At 37.3% G+C, this 21,753-nt stretch overlaps 1 protein-coding gene across 1 annotated transcript in view; it reads left to right on the top strand.

Annotated features, from left to right (window-relative positions):
- Polr3H (RNA polymerase III subunit H) overlaps positions 1-21,753 on the top strand; it is a 43,773-nt gene that overhangs the window by 3,083 nt on the left and 18,937 nt on the right. Inside the window, exons 2-3 of the mRNA XM_067147451.2 lie at positions 6,414-6,597; positions 7,205-7,342. Coding sequence (XP_067003552.1) covers positions 6,414-6,597; positions 7,205-7,342 — 322 coding nt within the window. The remainder of the gene's footprint in view (positions 1-6,413; positions 6,598-7,204; positions 7,343-21,753) is intronic.

Genomic DNA, 21,753 nt, shown 5'->3' with positions numbered 1-21,753 from the left:
TTGCTGGTTTAGAATTTTGCTGAAGTGGTTATCCCACGCCTATATTGGTACTTCTCCTGTAGTGGGTGGGTTCCTCTTCCTTAGAGCTGTGAAAGGGTCAGCCCTCGCGTCCTCTGCCTGTTTCCTTGCTTCTCTCTCCATATGGTCAGCTCTTTTATGTTTTAGTAGATGTTTGTATTCTCTTCTTCTCTCAGCGTAGAATGTTAGGTCCGCTTGCTGTTTAGATGTTTTGGCTCTGAATAGTGCTCTTAGTGTTTCCTTTCTCTTTCTGTAGCACTCCTGGTCGAACCATCTTTGTGCTCCCCTTGTCCTCCTTTCCATGGTGGCTGTTTGCATTGTTTTTGTGGATATTTCTAAAGCCTCATCTAATTTCCCCTTTTTAATAAGGTCCCTTGCCTTCTCTATTTCTCCCGTACTATTCTTCAGGATTTTGAGATCCAGTTTCCTCGAGTATTTGATTCCCTCCAACACACTTGTCTTTGTTTAGTTTCCATTTGAAACAGTGTTATAATTGGGATATGCTTCCTTATGGGTGCTTCTGAGGAAGTCCACAGTCCTTCCTGCTTCTTTAATTGTAGGCTGTTTCCTCTGTAGAAGACAAGGTCGATTGTGCTATTTCCATTTGGGGCTATGTATGTAGGTACATGTTTGTTTGCCATTTTAAAACCTTGCTCTTGTAAGGCTTCCATAAGCAGGTCTGTCTTAGTGCAGGGTTTGTCAGTTCTGCAGTTAAAATCCCCAGTGATAATTACATTTTCCTCACTTCTTGTTTGTTCTGTTACCTTGGATACCGTTTCTGTGATGTTTTCCGTTGGTTCGCCCGGTGGGATGTATATTCCTATGAGAGTGACCATTGTGATCCTAATTATTACCATATTCTCTTCCTTAGAAGTACCCTCAAGGTTTCCCAAATTGCTTTTATTGTAGCATGTGACTCCTGTTGCTGGCCCCCCAGCTGTCGGTGTTGCCAGTGCGTGCACTGCATAGAATGACTGTAGATTCAGTGGATCTGTAAGAAATGTCTCGGTAAGTATCGCTCCGTCAGTGTCCTTTAATGTACTTTCCTGTATGTATGGCAATGCATTCCTTAATCCTTCGATGTTCCATAGAAGTATTTTTATGGGTTTATTCAAGTGATCCTCCCTCTTCCTCATCTCTTCGTGGGTGTTCCTCCGAAAACGAAATCTCCTCACAAATACTCCCTTCGGCCAGAAACCCGGATTCAGCATGATTCTTGAATGGTATTCCCACCTTAAACTCTTTGTAGTTCCCCTTGATATTGAGATCCTCACACGATATACCCTCTGTAATTGCATTAAGGAAGCGCGTTAGAGATTCACTGGTTGTGCTCTTCTTCAGTCGTCCCACATATAACCAAGCAGTCCTTTCTCGTGCTTGAAGGTCTTCTTCCTCTTTTGTCCCTACTATTATTTGTGGTTGCGGCGAGATCTGTTCTTTTCCCTTTTCACCATTTGCGTCAGTTGGCTGATATTTCCTTCTCTGCATCTTCTGCATGCATCAGTTTGTCTGCTACTCGTTCTTCTGTGCTGTTCTCTTATGCATTCGGTTTAGTCATCCTGTTACCTTCTGTTCCTCCTCTGTTGTTATCCTTTGTTTCTACTGGTTTAGCTTTTGGGATTCCTTGCGTCACTTGCGGCCTCTGCTTATTCAGTGATTTTCCTATTTCTTCTATCGATGCTCGTAGCTGGTTTTGCAGGAAATCTATAATTGAGTCCACTTTCTGAGACAGCTCCTCCATCTTCTTTTCTTTGTCCCTTTTCTCGATTAGCTGGTGCTTGCATGTCTCGCACATCCACAACAGTTTGCTGTTTTTTCGTCTCAGTATGTCAAACTCCCCTAAAGTCATGCCTGTGCACTCCTTGTGCTGCCATTTCTCACACGTACCGTCACAATGTATCGGTATATCGTCATCTCTGATGTTCTTATCGCATGTTCCACATAGAGACTGGTTTTCTTTTGCACCTGTCATTTCGTTTCTTTGCAATCCTGATCAGTTAATCGAAGTTCTAACTTCTTTGTAGTTCCAATATGACGTTTTGTTATCTAGTAAGCCTTGATTTCAAATTTTAACAGCCATTATCGATTACCGAGCTCGATAGCTGCAGTCACTTAAGTGCGGCCAGTATCCAGTGTTCAGGAGATAGTAGGTTCGAACCCCACTGTCGGCAGCCCTGAAAATGGTTTTCCGTGGTTTCCCATTTTCACACCAGGCAAATGCTGGGGCTGTACCTTAATTAAGGCCACGGCCGCTTCCTTCCCACTCCTAGCCCTTTCCTATCCCATCGTCGCCATAAGACCTATCTGTGTCGGAGCGACGTAAAACAACTAGCAAAAAAAAAAATAGCATTATCGATTGTTCACCCTGTTCACATCAACAGTGGCTTGCAACGGCTCATAGACCGCGCAACACTACTATACAATACTACCGAGTTGCTATATGGCTGGACACTAAACATTAAACCAATCTACGCTAGTATTGTGAATAACCGATCAAAAACTTTCATTGAGATAGACCTCACTAGCGCAGCAATGCTATACACTCTCTAGGCACATTGACCAGTTAAGTTTAGCAAGTACTTCTGAATTAACGACAGAGAAAACTTTCACAGACATTTCACAATATAAACCAAATCATGAACGTTCGAAAATAATTTATAACACTTTACAAAATACGACAATAACGAGACTGTTTCCCTGTCCATTAGTAATATCTCGTATAATTTCAACCTCAACGTCGAGTTGGGAGGAATTTTTTATATGACTGAATTTCATTACTCATGTGCACAAATTATCCTTCAAACACATTCACATATGACCAATATAACCAAGTCGATGCATTACATATATAGCTCCATTTACCTATCAGTACATTTAAATCTTGGTAAAACAAGTAACATAACTTGCACAACGAATCAATGAATCAATTTCCATGACATAAAATGATATTTAGTTCATGAAACAAATTTCATGTCTCCACTTCCTATAAACTTTTTTTTTTCTATTTGCTTTACGTCGCACCAACACAGATATGTCTTATGGCGACGATGGGATAGGAGATAGGAACGGCCTAGGAATTGGAAGGAAGCGTGGCCTTAATTAAGGTACAGCCCTTCCTATAAACTCACAACCCTGTTGTCACTTATCATTCTCCAATACAGCCTCAAAATCAATTGTCATCGGTATCCCAATACATTCGCATTAAACCATCTTATAACTAAAATAGTAGTATGAGTTAAAAATACAATGTGACGATCCTTTACTGACAGGTAAACCAGATTTAGTGGAGATTTAGTGGAGTTCTTGAAAAAGCCTTTGAAATAATTCATAAGATCTCTGTTGTTGGCACCTATTAAAATAATTATCATGTGGTTAGGTACTGAAACAATGTTTAACATTTAAAGAATACATTAACACTTGATGCAAAATAAACACCACATTAAGACACTATGAACAATATATTAACACTTGTAATAAAATATAAACACCATGTTAAGACACTATGTACTGTACAGTCACAGGATAAAGATTTAAAAGATTTAAAGATTTAAGTGAAAGTTGTCTGAATGCTAATTAAAATTAAAATTTTGTTACAGACATTCTAACAACTTCATTTCCTCAGTGCATATCATTCTTCCATCTAAAATTTAGTATGTTATGAGTCTCCCATTTGACCAACATCAAGACAGTGGCCAACACCACACCTCGAACTCTTTGGAACTATCGTTGATCTACCTATCCTTATTATTCACTTATTCTCTAAACCGTTACAGCGTACAAATTAGATCTCCAGTCAACTATAGCCCGTTCAAAAAAAAACATGAACCAAGGGTTTGGCTACAATAGAACTCTCAGCCGTTTCAATTCCACAATCTGTTGGAAGACTTCAGCTTAGAAAAATACGACTATGATTATAGCAACATCAAGAGGTTTTACAATATCCTTCGAGTACGATTAATAGATGTTATCAGACACCAAACATTTTAATTAGCATTCAGACAACTTTCACTTAAATCTTTATCCGGTGACTGTACAGTACATAGTTTCTTAACATGGTGTTTATATTTTTATATCAAGTGTTAATGTATTGTACATAGTGTCTTAACGTGGTGTTTATTTTGTATCAAGTGTTAATGTATTCTTTTAACGTTAAACATTGTTTCATAAGACAGAGAGTGCCTCACCACATGATAATTATTTTAATAGGTGCCAACACCAGATATCTTATGATTTATTTCAAAGACTTTTTCAAGAACTCCACTAAATCTGGTTTACCTGTCAGTAAAGGACTGTTACATTGTATTTTTAACTCATACTACTATTTTAGTTATAAGATGGTTTAATACGAATGTATCGGGATCCCGATAACAATTGATTTTGAGGCTGAGAGATAGGCTGAGGATGCCCACTACAAGGACAAAACATGTCCCAATTTAAGTGTCATGCTTAAGTTAAATAAACATTCTCATGAATGTATTGTATTGAATAGGTTGACCACTTCAATAAACTTAATTGTTTCAAATTAATAAGCAGTATGTTCCGAGATGTCAGTGGAAAGATGGCAAGGAATGACATTAAATTAGTAGACAAATAAGGTTGAGTGGTGTTTTTAAAAGTATGAAAGATCACGATATGAAGATAAAGTTGAAATTCAAGAGGACAAATTGGAACAAATATTGTTCATAGAAGAGGAGTTCGAGATTGGAATAATTTGCCATGGAAGATGTTCATTAAATTTCCAACTTGTTTGGAATTATTTTAAAAAAGCTAGATAAATGGCTGATAGGGAATCTGCCCTAAATGCAGATCAGTGATGATTGGTCGATTGATTTCACAAAAGAGCCATAATTGACTGGTTAATTTTGGGCCACAATGACTTCATGGTACCAACATGAGGATAGTGTTCTGTAGCTTCCCACCTATGTAGAGAAAATGCTTCTATAATTCTTTTGTTCCAATCATATCATATCATACCATATCATATAAGCCTATCATAATTCAGTGACCAACTCTGAAGTCCTCATATTCTCTTAACATGTTGCCTCCTTCTCTACCAATTTAATGCTTCTGTCTTCCAATCTCCTGTGATGCCCAACTGATTTAGATTTTTGTTTTAAGGTCATCTGGCTATCGCAGCCTTGATCTAACAAGATTTTATGTTATCATCATCAGTTACCACTTATCTAGCCCATCTGGTGGCCATCATTGTTAAGGCATCAAGTCTTTATAATCTGGCGCCATGCTTACCTGGTTTGAGGTCTGTTGGTGGGGGGCAAAAAATTGCCATCAGAAGGTAGGTGCTATACAATTTCTGATCACTATATTGTGTGCCAAACCCCTCCGTAGTGTTCATATGGAGTGAGGTGATGGTGATTCATCCATCGGATGGAGATGTTGAGCCTTGAGCAGACCCCTTGGTGTTAATTGACAGATTTAGTCTGTGTGCTGACACCAGGTTTCACCTTCTCCCTACATCGTTATCATCATCATGATCATACCACATGCACAGGTCATCCATGGGAGTCAAATAGAAAAAACAACAACTTTATCTTAGTTATCCAAAAATGTACTTGTCACGCTACTGAAAAAGCGATTGTAATATGAAATATAATTATTGTGTCGCCTTAAGAAAAGTATGTACTGTTCTGTACCTATCACGAGCCAGAGGCTCATGGGACCTTTTGTCACCAATAAATAAATAAATAAATAAACAAACCATAAAGCAACTCTTATTGTAATAAATAATGATGATTTGGTGGTTTCATAGCTATGTTGTAGGGTTGCCCAACACATCATGTTGTAAGTTTCTTCTGATAAAGCATAATATTATCAAATGTTGAAGTGTCGTATTTATGCATCAATTTTTCAAAATGTTACATTCTTATCCTAAAGGTGGTTTTGGGGTATCCTCTCTATATCCCCACCTGATCCAGGCTTCACTCTGATGTTTAATAACGTACTATACCCGTGACTGGTTTCTACAGTAAGTCCTAATGTCATATACATTATACAACGCTGCATTGGTCATTTGTTATATAAGTTATACTCTTTGTTGAAGGCTACAGTTATTCATATTAATTTATTGTAGCTGTACTAAGCAAAGATCTGTGAAGGAGGTTCAAGCTCTCCGTGTGTAAAGGCTTATATTTCCTTGACTGTACATTTTTTTCTTTCTTTCACATTTGGAAGATATGTTTAGAATAACGGTTCCTTCATTCCACATCACTTCACAGATAAAATAATGTGTGTTTAAAAAATATACTTTCAGCCCAGGTATTCATAATCTTGAATATATGACTTGAATTGTACTTGTTTCTTCCTTTCCATTACCTACATATAATCTTGTAAGCGTTACCTAGATATTTTACAATATAATTTTGAGATTCCATTTTTAGGTTGTTCTCAATGTTGGCCTATGCATTTCTCTATACGACATCACCAAGTTGGAGGATTCTTATATATTCCCTGGAGACGGAGCTGCCCATACAAAAGTTGAATTTCGGTATGTTGTCTTCAGACCTTTTATGGAAGAAGTCATCATTGGGAAAATCCGCAGTTGTAGCAGTGAAGGAGTCTATGGTAAATCATTCATGAAGATTTATTTGTATCATAATTTAAATGCTTAAATAAATAGGGAAAATGTTGTGCAGTTGGGCTGAGGTAAAGAAATGTCATAATGTTAGTTGTCAACAAAGTGATGAATATAGTCTGCCTTCCTCTCCGTTACTGTTTGTGACTAAATAAATCTGCAGTGATGCCAGATGAAGAGAGCAGTTTCTCAAGCTAAGTAACGAAGTTCTGAGCTAATTCTTTGTATTATGGTTTGAATCATTAGGTAGTGATGTTATACTGTATAATCGATTTCACTTTTTTGAATTGGTGAGAAATTGTGCTGTTAAATGTGATGATCAATTCTCCTTCAGATACTCAATAGAGAAACTTTTCTAGGGAAGGCTGTTTTTCAAGACTGTTATCCATTGAAGTGATAGAATGTTTAAATCAGATATTGAATGTTGGTCTTTAGGTTTACTTAAACTTCCAATTTTGAACTGAAAATCCTACCTCCGTTCTTCTAGGTAAAAAATTGAACCATAAAAATCGTATGATTTCTTATATATATGTATTTTTTTAAATGTGGAACTTAAGGAATATTCAGATCTAAGAACCATACTTTCATTCCTTTCAGTAACTCTAGATTTCTTTGATGACATCTTGATACCCCCGACAGGTCTACAGCATCCATCACGTTATGATGAAACAGAACAAGTGTGGGTATGGGAGTATGATGTTGATGGAGATAAACATGATCTCTTCATGGACCCAGGTAATTATTGCCTTAATTGTGTATCATTATCTATCTATATATTATACATACAGTAAAATGCCATTATAACAAACGCCAGTTTAACAAAATGTTCAGAATAGAAAAGTTATTTTTTTTCCCTTCCTATTTAACGTGTGTTAAAATATTTCATTGTAACAAATTTTGAACTTTCGGTATAACAAATTAAAATGTAGCCTTTTTGCTTATATTTAACATATTTTCCCTTCAAAATATAATTGAAATTCATCCTGTTTTAATCACTGTGTATTTCGCACAACATGTCTCTATACAGCTAATACCAGGGTTCACACACTATACAACACACAGGTGAAACTACCCGATTACAAATTAGGGAAGGTATGTGAACACATTACATTCTGACGAGGGTGTTGCCTACCCAACAACATATGAAGATTATCTTATTCAGTTTTGGTGTACCAGTACTGAACATCATTATGTAGGATTATTTTCTTATACATAAAATGCAATTTAAAGCCAATTTTCTATTCATAAAAATATCTTCAAATATTGGGGTGCGCAGGTTGAATTACAGTATTCGTGTTTACAGAATATGGTTCAGGTAGCCATATTCCATACATGTACGTGATTGGTTGAGCTGGATATCGTTTTCAAAGTAACCAATACATAAGAAGTAACGCTATTGGCTGGGTAGGAATGCCACATTTACAATCAACCAATGAACGTTACGGTTTCACATCTCTACACTCAGTACTGCATTTCGTTTGTTCACGTCTCATGACACGTTCGTTTTTATCTTTCATTTATGAAGCAGCGTGTGTGGCCTATTAGTGTGCCAGTTAACTCTTTTGCCAATATGGATCAAAAGAAGCAAAAGCAGTTTTCTTTAAAAGAAAAATGTAAAATACTTCGGGAAGTGGAGAAAGGAGGAAAGAAAGGGTAAATTGCGAAGAAGAATGACATCAGCCCTTCAAAGCCGTGAAATTTCTTACTAATGAAGACAAAATTAAAATCTGTCAGAAAGTGGACCGGGGCGTGCAAATGTTGAACTCGCACCTTCGAGTTTCGACTCGATCACTTAAGTTGGTCGAAATTTTGTTCAATTCAAAATGGCGGCCAAAGTCATTCTTGCCAGTCGCACATGGTCGAGTGTAACCTCCAATTCATTGTCAAAGAGTGTGACCAGACAATGTTTAATAACCCCCTGCTCTGAAATAAAAGGCTTCTACTAACATTTGTTTTAGAAAGAGTGTGATCTGCAGTAATTTGATATTTTTATTGGCCCCTGTGCACATGTTTTCATATTTGTGGTTTGATGTTTTTCATAATTTTCATCGCACTTGTTATTGTATGAGCCCCTGTAGAAAAGGTTTTCATGCTTGTTCTCTCGTGTTTTTCTCACCTTTTAATAATATGGTAGATATAGTTTACACTGTATCCGCGGATACATGACGTAAAATGCCCTCATGTCGGGAAAAGTCTTATTTATTGTTTCTATACCCCTGTTAGGTAGTTTTTATTCATATATTCAGTAATACATTTTCTTGCTTAACACGTTCATTTTTGTTGTCTCCTGTAGAAATGTCTTAACAAAGTTTTACTGTATATCATAAATGTCATAAAAGAATACTAAAACTACACTATTCATAATTCATAAAATAAATACATCCGTAAGTTCAATAGTAAATATTCGAAATAGTCCAACCTGTAGGATGCCAAAGTTTATACAGATTTTTTTAAAAGAAACACTTAAGTTTACTTCAACAGCAATACTCAACATCATCATTGAATTTTGCAACAAAACCAAGGATTTTGAATTAGAGGAAAGTAACATATAAGTAACATAAAAGACATGTATTCAAACATACTGATTTCTAAAACAGTAGATATTATAAGGGGTAGGAATCCGTGTGATGAGGAAGAGGAAGTGTTCAACAGAGTTTGACTCTTCAGGATTTTCTTCTGTCACTAAGTGATGTGCCAGAATCTGTGTTAAATTCAAGTGCAATTGTTGCTGATTGCCTTGAATATTTGTTTGTGTCTGGGAGTGTTTAGGAGAAAATCACAGACTCTTTCAAAATATAAAATCGAGGACATGGTGTACCAGCAAGGGGTAAAATTTGAGATGCTGAAAACTTCTTGCAAGTACCTGTACTTTATATCATTGCTTCATGTATATATATATATATATATATATATCCTAATTTGCCTCTCATTTAATAAATACAGTATTAAGATTTTTATCTGTATATTCATGTTGAAATAATGGCAGATTCTTCAACAGGTTTAGCAAGGGGCGAGTTCTTAAGAATTGACTTATTTCAGTATGACAAAATTTCACTATAACAAATTAAATTCTGAGGTTCCCAAAATTTTGTTATACTGGTATTTTACTGTATACTGTATAAAGCAGAATGTATGTCTGTCTGTCCTTCTGTTCTTTATACAAATCCGTACCATTCCATCAATCTGAAACAAATTTTGTATACTTATCTTTTAGGCCCCTGTGAGTAAACCCTATCTACAAGGAATTTTAACAGCCCTCTCCATTCCCTAGATTTAGGCTCTTTGGGACATTAACATAGGCTAATACTGCAAAATATGAAATTTTTATACAAGAACAAGACAGAGCTTATTTTAAACCTCGTGACACAAAAAACAAAACTCGGTAATGGCCTATGGGTTAGAGTTAAAAACTTTTTATTACCACCTATTCAATACAAAAATAATGCACTCAATTATTTATAAAATATTCATGAGGTACATTGGTTAATAGGACATGTTTCATTCGTCTTTGCGAACATCATCAGCTATAAATACGCAAAGCTTAAGGTCAGGGCCCTGAGTTTATTTAAATGGTTGAAAATGTCGTTATATTAAAAGAATGGTAAAGTTGTAATAAAAGTGGTTGTATAGTATTAAAATTAGACTGTAACATATTATACAGATTAGCATCAAAGATTTTTCATAAAGTACAATGAATATTAATAATCTGAAAAGTAAAAACAATCATAAAGGTTGTTAAAATAGAAAAGATGTAATAGTAGACATTAAAAAGAACTTCGATGTTTGAAGCGTGGACTAATTGTAGAGTTGTTGGGTATAAACTTGAAGTTTGAAATCCATTAGACTGGTGAAAATATTTGCTAGCGATGACAGCGTGAATAGGACAAGGCAGACCACTTGTTATTGCCTCTAGTGAATTGTGTTGAATTGAGACAGATAATATTGTATGCACTAAAATACGTCCATATGTGACGCGTGGATAATGTTGAAAGCATGAACTTGAAAATTATTTTTGTATTGAGTAGGTGGTAATAAAAAGTTTTTAACTCTAATACATTATCTTCAATATGGTCTAATTATGAGATTTATCACATGTAATGGCCTATGGGTTCGAAAATGATGTTTTAAGACCCTAAAACCAACTGTTATGGAGATACTGGCACCACACTACCGTGTTCTGGTGGGGACCCAGTTCCATGGGGTATAACATAGGCCCCGTGCACAGGGATACGTGTGAAGATCTTAACGGCAGTAAAGGCACAAAGTGGAAAGTTGTCAGTACGGCTGAACTGGCGGAGGAGGCAACCCGTCCATCTGGGGATAGTACAGAAGGAATCCACTGCCTTGTGGGAAGGGGAGGGATAATTGAAGGCTGAGGGAGTAAACCCTGAAAGAAAATCCTGTGATGCATTAGGCTTAGCAGGTCAGCAGAAGAATGTTATTTTGTCTTACTTTCAGTCTAAGAACGAGCCTTGGATGGATGAATAAAAACCAAATTTAGGGCAAACTTCATGTACCCTTGGAACGAATGATGACTCTCCAGAGTTTGAATATATCCTCGGAATACAGGGAGTAATATCAATGATAAACAAAATACAGTACTTGGACTGGACTAAAATACAAACATAAGCTGTAAACATGATAATTCTAACAGGCAAGAGTGAAGAGATTGTAGATATGATGAAAAGATGGAAGATTCATATACAGTAGAGTCGTACTAATCCAAACTAATTGGGACCGAACCCTGTTCAGATTAGGTGGATTTTCGTCAAATACAACAATATATTGGCTTTAAGAGTTTGTGTGTTAAGTATTAAAATGATTGAAAGATTGCTTTGTTTCATGAGTGCTGAGTTCGTTTTACATTCCGTTCCTAGTCCCTGCTGTCTCTCATCATGGCAAGCAAACATAAACACAACTCGTGTACGTTAAAAGAAAAACTTGAGTGTTAAAAAGACTGAACAATGGCGAAAGTGCCACTCAATTATCAATCGAATTTGGTGTCGGCAAAGCATCCCTTAGCAGTTGGAAAAAGAACCGTATTAAGATTGAGCAGTTTTGTTCTGCTACGAGTGAAAAGTCTCTTGAAAAATGGCAAACGACGACATTGTCCTCGTATGAAAAACTAGATGGAGCACTTTTTTTGTGGTTTAGTCAAGAAAGGCAGAAAAGAATCCCTATGACTGCCCCTCTTATACAAGAAAAGGCGCTTCAATTGAACAAGCTTATGGATGACGATCCATCATTTTCGGTTAGTTGCAGTTTTTTAGACCAATAGAAGAAAAGACATGGAATTAGACAGCTTAGATAACTGGCGAGAAACTGTCAGCAGACAACAATGCAGCTACTGAATACCTCGAGGAATTTAAAGTGATTTCTTCTTTGTACTCACTGCAGCAAGTGTACAATGCAGATGAAACGGGGCTAAATTTTAAAGCGTTGCTTACCAAAAGCCGTGCATCACATGAAGAAAAATCTGCCCCAGGTTTTAAAATGGATAAACAACGCGTAACTGTGTTAGCTTGCAGTAATGCCTCTGCGGCACATACGTTTCCACTAAAGGTAATTGTCAAATCGGCAAAACCACAGTGTTTCAAAAACATGAACATGAACTCACTCCCTGTTTATTACAAAAATCAGAAAAAGGCTTGTATGGATCGCACCTTATTCCAAGACTGGTTCAGAAAACAATTTGTGCCAAAAGTGAAAGCATTTAACAAAGAAAATGAACTGCCTCCTCGTGCATTGTTACTGATAGACAATGCTCTGTCACATCCAGAAAAAATGCAACTTGTTTGCGGTGACATTACAGCCATATTTCCTTTCACACAATGTCACTTCGATTTTGCAGCCAATGGACCCAGGAGTGTTGCAAGCAATAAAACAGAATTACAGAAAAATGCTTCTTCGAAGCCTGCTTGAAGAGAATGAAGAATATACAATCCTGTAAAAGCTTACGAAAATTACCACAAAGGACGTAATTTACTGGGTGGCAGAAGATTGGGAGAACACAAGCGAAGGGGTACTGCGGAAATCATGGAAAATTCTCTCGCCTGATCTGGAGTTTGTTATAACAGTTTTTTCCTGGCAAAGAATGTGAACTTCTTCGACTAGTAAAGAAAATTCCAGGTTGCTAAAATGCAGAGACAAAATGCATCAAAGAGTGGACGGCTACCGACGACAGTGGTCATGAGGAATACTATAACCGAGCTCGATAGCTGCAGTCGCTTAAGTGCGGCCAGTATCCAGTAATCGGGAGATAGTGGGTTCGAGTCCCACTGTCGGCAGCTCTGAAGTTGGTTTTCCATGGTTTCCCATTTTCACACCAGGCAAATGCCGGGGCTGTACCTTAATTAAGGCCACGGCCGCTTCCTTCCAATTCCTAGGCCTTTCCTATCCCATCGTCACTATAAGACATATCTATGTCGGTGCGATGCAAAAAAAAAAAAAAAAGTAATACTATACAGATGAAGACAGTGTTGCAGGAGGGGATGTCAGCTGAGATCAACACAAATGATAGTGAGGACGAGGGGAATGCCCAAACTGATGTTGTTTCACACATTGCCGTTGTCAGTACCCTTGACCTTGCCCTACGCTACATCGAGCAGCGTGCTGCTGCAACTCCTAGTGATGTTATGTTTATGCGACGTTGGAAAAATATTGCCTCTTTAAGTCGTTTCAGTGTGTTGCGTACCGGGTGAGTTAGCCATGCGTGTAGAGGCGCGCGGCTGTGGCGCTTGCATCCGGGAGATAGTAGGTTTGAATCCCACTATCGGCAGCCCTGAAAATGGTTTTCTGTGGTTTCCCATTTTCACACCAGGCAAATGCTGGGGCTGTACCTTAATTAAGGCCACGGCCGCTTCCTTCCAACTTCTAGGCCTTTCCTATCCCATCGTCGCCATAAGACCTATCTGTGTCGGTGCGACGTAAAGCCCCTAGCAAAAAAAAAAAAAAAAGTGTGTTGCGTCAAAAGGAGATCACTGACTTCACTTCTTAACCCTTTCAGACCTGAAAGAAAACTAGCAGTGTGAATTTTTGTTTGTATGTCAAAAACTGACTAAAATGCTCTTAAATACATATATTTTTAGTTTATTCTACAGAATAAAAATTAACATCTGAAAAAAAAAAGCACCCGCACAATTATGCGTGTCAGGACTTACTTCAGTACTTGCAAAAAAGAAATTACCTCATTGCATGTGAATATACATATGTACATGAACAAATGTTCTATTTTACAGTGGGGAATAATTTAAAACAATTAAATCTTCGTTCAAACACAAGTAAACGTTACATTTTCTACATTGAGAAGGAGTTTTGATATTACTGTCCTTTTGGCAGCAGCAGCTTGTCGTCAGACCTGAAAGAAATCTGGAGGTGTCAAAACGTCAAAAACTTACTAAAATATTCTCAAATACATGTTTTTACAGTTTATTTTACAAAATAAGATCTATCGGCTGAAAAACAGAACCCACACAATTGTGCGTGTCAGGACTTCATTCACTACTTGCAAAAAATAAAAAATTAAAAAATTTCAACTCAAATGTTCTATTTTACAGTGTGGAACGATTTTAAACAATTAAAATCTTATACATTACATTTCTCATGTAGAGTACAAGTTTTTCTTTCACAGTCCTTTTTGTGACAGCACCCAGCACTCCTGCATGCATTGCCTGTAAGGAAACCTAGCCCGCACATATGTGCATATCAACATTCAAAACCTCATGGTATTACGTACAATGTTGTAAGTTCACAATTTACGTTTGCTACACAATCTACACACTTCATTGATTATATTCTGATATTCAGTAAAGCTTCTAGATTAATATAGATGCAATAAGTAAATGCTTACTTTAGGCATTACTGCTTCCTGCCATATTGCTAATTGTAATGTAGAAGGGAACATATTCTAAATTTTTGTTTAAGAAACAATCTTTTAATAAAAAATACATAATAAAAAAAATGGGATAGCCATAAGATTAGTAGATATGGCTGGGATGGAAAATCGGACATTTATTGATTATGTGATAAGATAAGTGATACATTAATTGGAGAAAAAGTGATGGATACAAAAGTTATCCCAAGTGAAAGCTTGGATAGTGACCACAGACTTCTAGTAGTGGATCTAAATTGCCTAATTAAAGATACACCTGCAGTAAAAAGATTGCCAAAGATTAAAGAATGGAAACTGAAAAATGAAGAAATCAAGAAGGATTTTCAAAGTTTGATAGCAACTAAATTGCCAAAAAATGAGAGAGGTAGTGTTGATGAAGAGTAGAATGCATTTAGAGCAACAGTAATAATTGTGCTATAAAAGTATGTGGTGAAACGAAAGGTGAAGTTAAGGAGAAAGAAACAAGTTGGTGGAATGATAGAGTAAAGCTTACAATAAAAGAAAAAACATGGCAAAGAAAAACAAAGATGTTGTAAAACATAATGAGGCTTTAGGAATTGTACTAAAGGACAATGAAAAAATAGGAAGACTGGAACAGGAATATAGGAAAAGAAACTCCAGGCAGAAAGAGTGGTGAAAGAAAAAAAGCAGAAGAGCTAGAAACTGTTCATCAAAGAATTGAGGACGATAGTAAAGGAAATCAGAAAATGTTATATAGGTTGATGAAAAGTAAAAAATCACATTGGGAAGAAATTCTATTGAAACAGAGGATGGGATCATTATAAGAGACATGGTAGAAATCAGAGAAGAATTATTTGGAAAAGTATTGAATGGGGAGCGTGAACAAGAACAGGTTACCAAAGTTACTAATGAATTACAGAAGAAACAACCTCCAATTATTTGGAAAGAGACAGAAAATGCCCTGAAGGAAATGAAAAGTGAAAAGTCTGTAGGTGCAGATGGATTAACAGCAGACATGATTAAGGCAGCTGGAATACAGTGGCTACATCAAACACTAGAAGTTGTATGGAAAGAGAAAAGGTTGCCATATGATTGGAAGAGAAAATTATATACCATTGTTTAAAAAATGAAATAGAACGAAGTGCACCAATTATAGAGGCATCACCCTTTTGTCACACTGCCTTAAGATAATGGAAAAGATTATAGAACAGAGAGTGAGAGAAATAATAGAAGAGCAATTTGAAGAGGAACAACGTGGATTTAGAAGAAATAGAGGAGCCGCAGATCTAAATTTTTCACTCAGCCAGTTAATGGAAAAGTTTTAGGAAAAAGGGATGGACTTGATGATAGTGTTTTTGGACTTGGAAAAAGCATATGACAGGGTGCAGAGAGGAAAAATATGGGAATGTTTAGAAAAACATAACATCCCAGAAGCACTAATTAAAGTTCAGAGGTTACGTGAACGCTGGTGATCCACGAAATATCACTGTAATATTTGTCACAAATTGAAGGTAATCATTGATTTACTGAAATAAAGTCTCAAATCCCAGGTAGATTAAGAAATACCGTCATTACTAGCAAGAAATATGAGTACGTACATACGAGCTGTAAACAGGAGTCCATTATGTTGCATTCCGCTGCTTGCGCCGTTTTTTGTTTCTTTCTTGAGGTCCAGGGCTGGCACCGATGAATGGGAGTGCTATGTCTGTGATCTTTGTTATCTTTGTCCATATGTCTTGCATTCCGCTGCTCGCACCGTCGTTTGTTTTTTCTTAATGTCCAGGGCTGGCACCAACGAGCTCTAGCTCTCTTTCTAGCTCGTTGGCTGGCACCGACGAATGGGAGTGCGGGTATTTTGTTGAACCAAATATAGAATGATCCCTGGACCAGTACATATATATATATATATATATATTAAAAGGAAAATAGCATGATCCCTGGACCAATAAATCGTTTAATGAATCAGTTATAGTGCTCTTGAAGTGACAGCCCATCAAATTACATCGAATGAGAAAAAATCAATAACACGACACCAAAGAACTTCAGTGCGCAAATACATCACAGGCGACAGTGTTGGACAAACAAAACCCGTACGGAAGCGCTGCGACATAGCAGAAATAGTTGTAAGGCAGTAAAGTATGTATTCTCTAAAATAAAATATTTCGTATTATTTCTTAATCAACCTGGGATTTGAGACTTTATTTGAGTAAAAACAAGTACTCTCTTCAATTTGTGACAAATATTACAGTGATATTTCGTGGATCACCAGCGTTCACGTAACCAAGTTCAGATGTTGTATGATGGTTGTTAAAGTAGTGTGCAGACAGGAGATGGAAGATCTCAGTAGTTTAAAACAAGAAGAGGAGTCCAAGAAGGGAGTTCTCTTTCCCTACTGCTCTTCATTTCATTCATGGCTACTATTATAAATGAACTCAAAGGAGTAGTATAAGGAAGATCTTAATGCATTTTTTTGCTGATGTTGCCATTTGGGGAGAAACTGAGAGGGATGTTCACAGGGTTTGTATCTTTGGAACACCAAGTTTAAAATATATAAATTAATGGATGTGGCCTCAGGAGTTCTCATTCAAAAATTGTATGTCTTCATGGATTTACTCAGCCCCAGGCATTTGGCTTTATTGAAAGGATATTCGATTTTCTTTCTTCTCTGCAAATTCATAAACAGTTTTCCTACACTGAATCCTAGCAAGTCTGAAAAACATTCGATTGAGCTCGGTAATATACTGCTGCAGTTCTTTTGAATTGCTCACTTGTGAAAACACTGCGGAGCCTTCTGCCATGCACTGACAAGTCCTGCAAAGAAATAAAGGGAACTTCTGAATGAGCTGTATACTAAAACGTGCTATTTAGATTAAGTTATTGCCTGAATTTCTTACTCATTAAACTACTACCTGTCGAGTTGGCCGTGCGATTAGAAGTGTGCAACTGTGAGCTCGCATCCGGGAGATAGTCGGCAGCCCTGAAGATGGTTTTCCATGGTTTCCCATTTTCACACCAGGCAAATGCTGGGGCTGTACCTTAATTAAGGCCACGACCGCTTCCTTCCCATTTTTAAGCCTTTTCTGTCCCATCATCACCATAAGACTTATCTGTGTTGGTGCGATGTAAAGCAACTAGCAATAATAATAATAATAATAATAAATTAAACTATAGGCTTACCTCTCGCGGTTTCTTCAAGTATTGTTTTAAAATCGCTTCAGGAATACCCTATCTTAATGCAATCATTAAGACGGAAACACACTACCTTCCCGTCTGTGAGTTCACGTGTATCGTATCGCAATCTAACTCGTCCAGAAAGATGTGCTATGCCTTTTCCACAGTGTACGAAATGTAGAGTGATCACACTGCAGCTCATGTCACGGATGTTCACGTCGTCTGACATCATTGTGACGTAGAACTAGATGACAGTGCTTTCACGCAGAGCACAGTTTTCTACTCTAGCACATATTTGGTAACGTGAGGTGTCATTGGAAGCTGTTTTTTTTTAGCAATATGGAAGAAATGTTAATTGAATTGGTGCGGGTGCATGAAAATCTGTGATGTAGTTTCAATTAACAATAGAAACCAGTAAATGAGGTACAACGCATGCGACGAAGTAGGAAAGGAATTACAATAAAGTTCACAGGTGACACCTAATGTGAAGTAATTTGAATAGGCAATCGGTGGAAACAGCCACCTGCATTTATGATAGCTATGGCAATAATAATGAAAAAAGTCCACAGCCTGTTTCCAGTCATTTGACCGGCTCAGGAATGGAATGAACGAAGCGCCCATTTAGCGGCGAAGATAGTAATTTTGCCGGCATCCGAAGCCTTTCTCGCTCCTCTGGGGCAGTGATTAATGACTGACAGATGAAATGAAATGATATTGGAGAGTGTTACTGGAATGAAAGATGACAGGGAAAACCGGAGTACCCGAAGAAAAACCTGCCTCGCCTCTGCTTTGTCCAGCTCAAATCTCACATGGAACGACCTGGATTTGAACCATGGAACCCAGCAGTGAGAAGCCGGCGTGCTGCTGCTTGAGCTACAGAGGCTATGGCAATAATGATGATAATAATAATAATAATACAATTTTCTTAAGTATACAGCTAACTTCTGTTCAGTGTAGAGAGATCCCTCTGTGGATTAGGAGTAGTGTCGGCCTCTGGATCCCAAGATAGCAGGTTTAAACCTGCAGAGGTAGTCGGGTGTTGGAAGGACAGAAAAAGTCCATGTTGTACAATGTCGGCATGTAAAAGATCTCTGGTAACATGTTTGGTGTTCACCTGACAAAATTCATTAAAACCCAGCCCTAGACGCCCAAGAGAGATTTGGATTTTTCTGTCATCTAATATTCCTAGATTAACTCAGAACATCAAAATTGACGAGCAAGCAGCTAAATGGCATCAAATTAAAATGCTTGCATACGGTAGCTGGGGCCATACAATTATTATTATTATTATTATTATTATTATTATTATTATTATTATTATTAGCAGCTTCTCGGCATTGTCTATTTTGGCCAACAATTTCATCCTTGATGAGATCATGCAAGTAATTGAATTCTTCTTTGTTCAACTTGAAGTACACTTGAAATCTTTCCGGATGTCCATTTAGCTCCCTTACCAAATTGTGATATTTGCACTTTTCTTCCCTCTGCAAATTTGTGGGAACAGAAATAGCATGGGCAATTTAAAGCTCATTAGAATCTGATGAAGTAACATGCGATCATTTTCACACCAGGCAAATGCTGGGGCTGTACCTTAATTAAGGCCACGGCCGCTTCCTTCCCACTCCCAGCCCTTCCCTGTCCCGTTGTCGCCATAAGACCTATCTGTGTCGGTGCGACGTAAAGCAACTAGCATACATACATATAACATGCCATGAGGCAAAGCACGAACGTGAGGACAGTGTGTTTCCTGTCTTCATGCCACATGCAGTGACAACATCAATTTTCAGTCCACGATGACACTGCTCAGCGTGAGTTCACGTGAGGTGACAGTAGTGTGTTTCCGCCTTTATGTTACATGTTTAATCTTAGATACAAGTGTGTTCCCAGAAATGTGGAAAATATCAAGAATATGTCTGATACATAAAACATAAGGTCATGGAAATGTACAGAATTACAGGCCCATTTCCATAGTATGTGGCTTCTTAAAAGTTTTCAACAAATATGAAAACATTTGCATGGGGGCCCATAAAAATATCGAAGTGTTATTGCAGCCACACTCTTTCTAAAACAAATGTTAGAAGCATTTTATTTCATAACAGTGAGTTTTAAACATTATTTTTTGGTCACATTATTAGACAATGAACTGGAGGTTACACTCGACCGTATGCGACAACGAGGAATGACTAGCCGCCATTTTGAATCGGACAAAAGTTCAACCAGGACCAACTCGAGTGATCGAGTCGAAGCTCGAGGGTGCGAGTTTCAACATTCACGTAAGACCGACTCTTCACGCCACCTCTGTGCGCTTAAAGATGCAGATGTGAGTCCACTTTCTGACAGATTTTAGTTTTGTCTTTATTAGTAACGAATTTCATTACTTTTTCTGTATCCATAACTAGGCTATCACAAGACAAATATGCACCATACTAATCAACTTCACGCAATTATGTTCCTAATCAAGATATAGGCTATCATGCGATAAATATTCACTACCCTTCACTGTACCACTAAACATAAAATAAATTTCTAACTTCTGAATGGCTCACTGTGTTATTCATCAATCTCGCTGCGAAGTGGCATGCAAAACTGAACATTCCTGAAGCTAACTGCTTGCTCTCCGAAGGTGCAATTTATCCTGTGAAATAACGCAACTGTAGCGATAGTTCTTACCAGAGTTGGAAATCTCGTTTCTTTCACAAGGGATGACAGATAACATTTTCAGGGCTAGGAGATTTGTAATCGTACTAAGCGGTACTAGCAAAAATTCGTGATAAGCAAGGTATTTTTATATAGATTTAATACGATGAGAATCGGGACTTTGAATTTACTACGTGGTAAGTGGGAAAACTTGTTAATGAGGAACATACAAAGTTTCACTGTACCTGGCCTGTGGTAAAATGACAAATTCGTCAACTTGCCCCAGGCTGCTTAGGAAGCAGTTTGTCCTTATAATCGACAAAAGTCTTACAATTAAGATTCAGCTAACACTTAAGTAAGTTGGGAATACATTACTACTTAAGCCTACACATATCTGTGATATTTTAGTGCGATCGTGCCAACAGACAACCCCCTACCAATGCTAATCTCAGACTGAAAGTAAGTTATGTGAGAGATTGTGTCCAGAGTCATGTGGTAGCCAACTTAGTGAAAAAAATACTGCCAGTTTGTCATATTGCCCCTGTTTCCCCTACCAGGAACACATGCACAGGATAGGCTAATATGTTCAGTGCAAGATATCAGAGGAGGGATTGAGATAAACTCCAGATCAGGTTCCTAATGGGAATCAATATATATATATAAAATAAGAGTTTTGTCTGTACATTGCTCAAAAATTAAAAAGAATGGTATTTCTGTATCGGTCGTGTGCATAGTAACAAGGAAATGCACTTTTCAATTTTCCGTAATTTCTGTCTGTACTCGCATCACGAGAAAACGGCTGAAGCGAATTTAATGAAAATCAGTATCTAAAGTCCGGGAATAGGCCGCTGCAATCTAGGCCATAAATAATCTTATTCACGCTGAGAGAAATGGTAGTTTAGGGGAAGGTCTAAAATTTAATTCTCAAATATTTGTTATTAGAGGTCCTATCTTAATGAAAATTGGTATGTAAAAGCCGGGGATAAGTCGCTATAATCAAGGTTATAAATATACGTATTCACGCTGAGAGAAATTGTAGTTTAAGGGATGGCCTAAAATTTAATTGGTATGAAAAGTCGGAGAATAAGTTGCTACAATCTAGGCTATAAATAATTTTATTAACGCTGAGTGAAATGGTAGTTTAGAGGAAGGCCTAAAATTTAAGTCTCAAATATTTGTTATTAGTGGTCCTATCGAAAAATACTACGTAACTAAAGTTATATAGCATTAAATTTCCAAATATTTATGTCTTATACATTTTTAACGTACCGGCTATGATGACGATATTCGTGAATTTGTATTTTTGTTGCCAAGTCCATATCAACGCCGAGCCACGAGAAAATGGATTAACAGAATTTAAGGAAAATCGGTATAGGAGAGTCGGGGAATAAGAAACTACAGTCTAGGCTATAAAAAACTTTATTCACCCTGAATGAAATTGTAATTTAGGGGAAAGCACCTAAAACTTAACTTTTAAATACTTATG

This window comes from Anabrus simplex, chromosome 5 (assembly GCF_040414725.1).
Source record: "Anabrus simplex isolate iqAnaSimp1 chromosome 5, ASM4041472v1, whole genome shotgun sequence".
Taxonomy (NCBI): Eukaryota; Metazoa; Arthropoda; class Insecta; order Orthoptera; family Tettigoniidae; genus Anabrus; species Anabrus simplex.
Note: the sequence above shows the minus strand (reverse complement) of the source record. Positions and strands in the feature narration are given on the sequence as shown.